At 39.5% G+C, this 7823-nt stretch overlaps 1 protein-coding gene across 4 annotated transcripts in view; it reads right to left on the bottom strand.

Moving 5' to 3' along the window:
• Nucleotides 1-3063: 3063 nt before the first annotated feature.
• The window catches only part of SKIC3 (SKI3 subunit of superkiller complex), a 48663-nt gene continuing 43903 nt past the window's right edge, over nucleotides 3064-7823 (bottom strand). For all 4 annotated transcript variants that reach the window (XM_075740910.1, XM_075740909.1, XM_075740911.1 and 1 more), the window contains 3 exons: nucleotides 7256-7386; nucleotides 5461-5584; nucleotides 3064-3938 (listed from right to left, as the gene is read on the bottom strand). In XM_075740910.1, the coding sequence (XP_075597025.1) occupies nucleotides 3861-3938; nucleotides 5461-5584; nucleotides 7256-7386 (333 nt within the window). In that variant the 3' untranslated portion in view covers nucleotides 3064-3860. The remainder of the gene's footprint in view (nucleotides 3939-5460; nucleotides 5585-7255; nucleotides 7387-7823) is intronic.

Raw genomic sequence — 7823 nt, 5'->3', positions numbered from 1 at the left:
TTGTGCTTTTTGCTCTGCAGAAAAGCAGGTTTCTCGAAGCCATGGATTTCAGGTGGCTACTCTGAGAAGCCAGACCTGCACAGCATGACGGCTGAAACCCAGTCGATGCAGTCGGTAGGGAGTGCCACTTCAGCAATTAATCACGTTGCTCCTGCAGGCAGAAACTTGGGTACATTTAAACCTTCCCCAGTGAGTAAAAAGTCCCGGGAATCACTCGCATCTTTTAAAATACAACAAACAGCCACCAAAGTCGCAGACAGCCTTTTGCATTTTGTTTGCGGCCAGAGCCAAACTCCACGGGAAAGACTCCCAGCCTCACACCAGCTTTCAGGTCCAGCCTGTCTTTGCACGTTTCCTACAAGCAGCAGGAATCGCAGTAACGTGCGGCAGTTTCTGAGCTACTCTGAATCTGTGTTTTGGTCTCACTGCACGCTCTGTCCGTTCCACAGACTCTGCCCTCACTGTAGACTTAAAGCCCACGATCGCAGTCACAGCAAGACGTTTTGGGTTGAGGGCAGCCTCCCAAAGTGTCCTTCTCTAGCTCCTTCTAGGCATTCTTGGGTTTTTTTTGCCTGTGTGCTTGGCTGCCGGAGAAGCAGCGGTTAGTACGGCTTGGTGTATCTGCCTCCCCAGTGACAACCCTGGGTGCTGCAGTTCTTGGTATACTGAAGAACAGCAAAAAGCTGAAATACAAGGTTGTAGATGAATGAGTTTCTAAAAGAAAATGGTATTTAAAAAAAAAAAAAAAAGCCAGGACAACCTTCAGAGTCTCACCCTGGAACAGAGAAGGGTGTAAGTATTGCTGCACATTTCCTATCCATCTCTATATCCATCCTTTCACATGCCAGTATGGCACAACCAACTGTTGCTTCATCTAAGCGCTGATTTGTGTGACTATAGCAGAAGGTTTTGAGGGCTTAATTATAAATTCAGATCACACATGAATATATACTTGGAACATTGCTATTGTTTGAGTGACTTCACTGTGTAAAGGACTTCTCTCAGTATTTATCACTCCACACTGCGACCAAATGCGAAGTGATCCCGCTTTCCCCTGAGAACACTAAATTTAAAAGTTATTTAGCTGTCAGCTGTTCATTTAAACCAGTAGAAAACACATTAACTGGGAGAGAAGGAAAGCTAAATTCTAGACATCCAGGACGATATTCAACTGGGCTGCAGGATTAGGGATGTACTTTTCCTCACAAAGGTGCATTTGTGCAGCATTAAAAGTTCTCAAGGGTTTTATATCTATGAATTTATTTTTCCAATACAAAATGTATCAAACAAAAGTATGGGGGAGAAAGAAGTATACATCTATGTTTCATTAAACTCTACAGTTAGGAAGACTATCAATACTGTACCACTGTACTTTGTGATACCATTTTGAGAGAAGCTCAGAAGTTGAGTAGAAATCCAGTCCAGCAATTTTTGCAAAATGCAAAGAATGAGATCAACATGCATGACCCAAATAAACAAATAAAATTATCGGAAGCAAGCTATTGTCTCAAGTTTCTTTAAAAGGAAATGTAAGAAGCACATAAAATCCTTCATATCTGAAGTAGTAAAAAGTTCTAGCTTGAAATTCATTAGATCTCATTGCATTCTGCCTTCAGCATAAGCCAACAAAATAAAACAAATTACAGTTGGGGAATGTTTTTTTCTCCTTTACAGTAATAGCAGCTGAACATACAACTTCCCAGGCAGTGAAATCCATAAACCTCTGTTTCCCGACTCAGTGATGCTTACGAGCCTTTGCACAGTACTTTGCATTCTAAAGCTGAGCTCTACAATAGTGTAAAATACAGGGCTGTCTCAACCTGCAGGAATTTGCAAGTTTTTTCAGTGTTACAGCAGACACTTTTACAAGTGCTGATTTTGTAGAGGCTATACATTGTTAAAAATGAGGAGAGCAAGATTTTTACCTCATATTGTTGCATTTCACAGAGCCTTAAATTTAAAGATTCCTTGAGCACTTTTCACTGAGTAGGTGGTAGAGATATGTAGTTTGTTTTTTTTTCCCTACAGGGCATGTAATACAGCTTTGGGCTGTATAGTTATCTTGTTCATGGAATTCATCACTGATCACAGTAAAAGTAACTTCATGGTTCCAGAAAAAACACTGTACTGTTGTTTCTTTTCCCAATACAGACTATTCGCAGTTGATGGTTACTTAGCTGGTCTCTCTGGCCTGTTGTTATTTGTTCTCCTAGGTGTTAGAAGGTATTTAAGGTTTAGAGCTGAACAAAGTATAGCCTAATGCTCACGTAGCAGCATTTCTGCCTAATGCATTAACAAGAGCAGGCAGCCACTTACTGTGCTGTCGTCAGGCTGGCGATGATGGCTCTCCCACCACCAGAGTGGGAGGCACAAATATCATAGACCATACGCCAGAGATACGAACTATAGGCTGTAAGAACTTTTCCAGGCTTTTAATAGCAGCAAGCTAAAAAAAGTCACAGCTTGTCTTGAGAGTCACGAGTCTGGCTTTTGCGACATTCCGTTTTAATATTTGCAGTTACTGATAGTTCAAGATTATGTGACAGCAGGCTGTGAAGGGAACCACAATCGATCTAAATTTACCAGAAAAAAAAAAAAAAATCTTTTAAAGGAAGGTATTTTGCATTGAGATGGGTGGAAGAACGAAAAGTGTGGGAGACAAGGAGGGATTCTTGCCATTCAGAGAGGTTTCTACTCACCTCCACAGAGTAGAAACCCCAGCCTACCGAGCTTCGTTTTCCTCTTTAAAAGGACAGCGGCACGCTCGCAGCTCTCGCCTGCTTCCCAGAGATCACCACGCACGGCTGGTCGCAGAGATGTGCCTCCCACGCATCCAGCTCAGCATCCTGCTTTCTTTAAGCCCGGTCAGAACAACTGGTTCTGAAATCCCACCGCACGCCTTGGAAATGCCCTTTCCTCTCTGTAATATGGGACTGAACAAGCCATCACAAGGCTTTCATGGACAGACAGTAATTTTAGGAAACTTTAAACCAGGAAATGGACAGCTATCGTGACTCTTGTCGACAGCTTGAAAGTCCTAATGGCAACATTAACAGATTAGAATCATTGCTTTAATTTTTTTATTTTCATGTACATAAAGGCAAAATAACATCGCGTCTTAAGAACCACTGTCATGATTCACCCAATTAAACAGTCAGCAGCAGAATAACCAAGACATAAATAGAGCCTGTTACACACATTTATAAATATGACCCTGCCCCTGACAATCACAAACTTTTATTGATGGGAATGTTTACTGAAGCCTGCAGTCAAGAGGATACACTGCTGTAACTAAGATTACCTAAAAAAAAAGTATTTAAAAAAGTATAAACTGACATCACACATGAAGCTCTTAAGTGGATTTGGGTCTCAACTGCAAAACAAAGTATATCAGAGGAATATAGGCATTTTAAATCTCTAAGTGTCTTACAATATCTGGGAGAGAAGAAAAGTTTGCTCCTATAAGACTGTGTGTCAGGAAAACCTTGCATCACTGCCAGTGCAGTTAATATTGTATTTCTGTCTGTGGCCAAGGGGGAAATACAGACAAGTACTCTCCGTTGTGAATAGCGCTGAAGTTTCAGTGAGGAAGAAAACAAAAGCAAAATTCAGGGTTTTCCTTTCAAATAAAGTGTATTTTATGATGGTACCCATGTCAATAAGAATATAACCTACTTTTGTTCAAGAAAAAGTAAAACTAAATACAAAGTTGCAGTTGATGCAACAAGAAAAGCAAAACAAAACAAAAAAAACCCAAAACCAGACACAAAGTAAGAAAAAAGCCCAAACCACATATGCTTCTGGAATATGGACTGATTAAATTGCATGAATAGAAGGTTTTTCACTTGAGATAGTCAATACTAGGCACTTGCTGACAATTTCTCATTTAGTTCCAGAGCTCTAACATCTCCATTAGCTTTGGCATTTTCTATAAGCACCTGCAGAGAAAAACAAATAATGAAAACCTGAGAATTTAGTACTTTACTGTTAGTATTTTACTGGCAATCTCAAACACATTTTAGTTTCTGCTATGCAGTTTCCCTAAAAGATTAGGTAACCCATAAACCCAGATAGTATATATTCCACATTACACATCAGCTTGCTTAAAACATCAGGCACTTAAAGCCCCCTACCCTGTATTAACTTGCTAAACCTGTAGTCACTTGCAGTGCTCTACAACGGCATCATTTATTACTTAAGGCTGAGACAGAGTTTGACAAGTCAGTCACCCGCTGGCAATGAAACAAGCAGAGCTAGATGAGACCAATATACCTGCTGACACACACTCGCCTCCTGCTAGTACATCTGTATAAATCTAAATTTGCCAAACAGGAGCATTCACTGCAGCTACTTAAACAAAAGTGCAAAGGTATCTTTTTGTCTCCCCTGTTCACATTCACTCTCCCTTGATTCATTTTCCACACCTCCTATTTACGGCTTTTCTAGTAGCTAAAAAAACTCCTGTGACAGCCTAGCGTTCACAGATATTCATAAGCTTCTGGCACTTCTCTTGTAATCCAATCGTATTATCCATATTAAAAAAGGAAAAACGTTAAGTAGAATCAAGCAAATCTTTACTCTAGCCATTATTGTTATTGCACTCATTGGTAGGGAGTACAGATAAATCTGCAGAAGTGAGTGCAATGAGATCACACCAGGATCCTCCAAACTCATTAATTCTAGCTTTTTTATGAACCTGTGTGTCTACGCATGGATTTTTATCAGCGCTGAGCCTACCGGATGCGTTGTACTTCCAAAAGTACTTTGTTATGGATTCAAATTTTCACCAGGGAACAGCTGTTAAATCTGGGCAATAAAGCTCGAGGTGCCAGTGGCAGCAGTGAGGAGATTATTAGGAGAGCGTGTTCAGAGTCTGGGTAACAAAGTGATTCCAGTTACAAGCTAAAATGAACTGCCCCCCTTTGCATCACATGAAAGAGCCACGTGGATTTGTGAGCTTGACCAAATCCATTTGTAAAGTACTGTCAGAGACTGATGTACTCTTTACTATGTACTGGAAAAAAATGTACCATTCCAGATAAAATAACAGTCTTAGGTACTCCACTGTTCAGATCTTTTGGGTCAAGGATACTGTGCTGTTCCAGCCAGCCTAGAGGAAATTGACATTTTTAGTGCATTAGTATGTTCTGGAAAAATTCTGATAAAATGGCCCTCATGTCTACTTAAGAGTCACTAGTAGAATTCTGGTCAGTTTGGATCAAATAGCGAGTTTAGTGTTTGTTTTTCATTATTTTTGCATGGAGGAGTGAAGACTTTGAAAGAAATGGATGCACTGTCGAAAACTGAGGTGTATTTTGTCAGTATAGAATCCTTAAACATTGCAACCTCTAGAGCAGCCAGGCCAGCACCTCCCTAGCCTCCCTCTACCCCACTTACAAGTCGCAAGCATAATATTCAATGTAAATAAATTGAATTTCTGTATAAAATGGAGTGTCTTACATCTATTAATTCATAATCATCTTTGGCATACAGATGCTGCAGGAGGTACCAGCGAGCCACTGACACTATGGTTTCTGGATTCCCTGGTTGATAAACCACTCTTTCCAACAATCGACGGGTCTCCCTGGAAACATAACCAAAACATAATGCAAATCAAATGCACCTGACTAAATTGCACATAACATACCAGGATCCCAGAGCAAGCAACAATGATCAGGAGTAATAAAAGGGAAAGTCCTTATTTCCACACCACCCAAGGAAGTGAGGGAGCAGATTTGTAGATACCTTTGTTTCCTATGTAGTTGCATCTAGAATGCTAAGGAATACTGCAACCATTGTTATGCTTAAATATATTACACTCAACTTGGTGCTTTAACTAGCAAGTAACCCAAATTAGATCAACATAGCAGGTTTTACGACCGCTACAAGAACATGATAAACATCATGCTGTCTGTGAACTCAGCACAATCTCCGATTTCAGTATGCGATCTGCTGAACAAGTACAGCAGGTATTCTCCTGTTTAAGAGCTATGCAACAAATCTTTTGGAAGACAGTGCATCTGAGAGAAGCAGGTACTATAATAAATATCAATAATCCCAATAGAATATTATACACAAATATATTTAATCCAGGCACTCACAAAAGGTACTGCAGTTCCTGTAAAATTGCAGAAGAGAAGGAAATTGGAACAGAGTACTACACAAAGCCTAAAACTCTCTTTGGTTGGTACTACCTTCCAACACCACCAGCTTGCACCTCATCAAGATATTTTCAAATTCACCATCTGATTAGAAACATGGTAAAAACTGTCAATTAAGTTTAGGGATGTCATATTCATTCACTGGTGCTCCATCAGCTTTGGCTCGTTTCAAGAATTCTGTCCTTTATAACCAATGTAATTTTCTAGTGCGCTGTGATTTAACAGACTGTTGAGAGGTTACATCTGGTTTTTGTTTGCCATTTGCACTTAAGATTAATTTCTTCTTTCAGGATTTTGAAACACCTAGGCAGATCAATTTGATCTTGTGATATACCTTACAGTTCACATAAGTTAATATCTGAAATTGTAATAAGATTGATTTTAACTGATTAAATAAGTTTTCAGCCCAATTTTGTTATAATCAGCAACCATCACAACCACACTAGGCTGCCTATCACTTTAAAAGCCCACAGAGAAAATAAGCCAGTTTGTTAGAATTATCTGCAAAACTAGCTGAAATTATTGAACAAAACCATCAAGAATATTCCAATTTTCCATAGCTTAAACAAAAATATCGTAAGAGACAGACCAGACTTAATAAAGAAACTCACAAAGTAGGAGGTTTCCAATCCTCCCTCCCCCAAATCTTCCTCCCCTTCCTCAGAAAGCCACAATGAGCACCCACTTGTTCGGGAATGAACACGAACTTTGGCTGTGAGCCCAGTTTAGGATCAAAATAAATGCCAGCAGTCGACAGGGTAGTGATATCTGTTTCCATCATGCTATTTAACAAGATCTTTGACAATGTAGAGTCTTCCTGATTAATTTATTTAGGTAACATGCTACTGAAATAAAAGTTGTCTTACAGCTGTTTTTCTCTTGGTGTGAAGGTCATACATGGCTTTTGAGAAAAGAAGGAAGATTCTGCTGCTTCCTGCTCCTCACACTACTAACCCCTTCCCCATCACCCTTTTAACTGCCATACTACTTCAAGAATTAATTCCTGTTTTCAATTTTCTTTTAGTTCTTGGGGATAATGACCGCTTGTACTTTTAGACAGTGTATTCCATTTAAACTTAACAGATCATGCATACCTTGCTCCCATTTTGCGATTATACTGTAGCAGTGCTTGTAGGAGAGCTGCCAGGGGGCAAGGAGAAAGTTTCAAAGCTTCAGTTGTTGCCTCCCGAACCAAGGATGGCCAGTGCTCATTTGAGATATTAGCCTATCATAAAAACAACAACAAAAAAATCAATTAAAAACTCCCTCTTTATTGTTGTGTACAGTGGGAATCAGTTTTTGTTTGCAGCTCCCTAAAGAGCAGGTTTAATTCAAGTTGTTTTGAGTTATAGAAAGTATTTGGCAGGTTAGAAAGAGATTTCTTTAAAAAAAAAACCAAACCAAACCAGCAGTGGTTAGAACACCCTTGAAAGGTCATGTTAAATATTCTAGGACCAGCCTTGCCAGCATCCCACTTGCTCATTTATGCAAAGAATCTTTTTATTTTTTCCATACATGTTTTAGTAATGCTTGTTTTAATCACAAACTCTTGTTTGCTCTTCAGCTTGTAAATTTTCATCCCATGTACCAGACTATTCTAGAATGCAGAATTTATCGCCAGAAGTGACATCATATTTCACCAGAAGTAAAAAACAACCCCAG

This window comes from Balearica regulorum, chromosome Z, assembly GCF_011004875.1.
Source record: "Balearica regulorum gibbericeps isolate bBalReg1 chromosome Z, bBalReg1.pri, whole genome shotgun sequence".
Classification (NCBI taxonomy): Eukaryota; Metazoa; Chordata; class Aves; order Gruiformes; family Gruidae; genus Balearica; species Balearica regulorum.
Note: the sequence above shows the minus strand (reverse complement) of the source record. Positions and strands in the feature narration are given on the sequence as shown.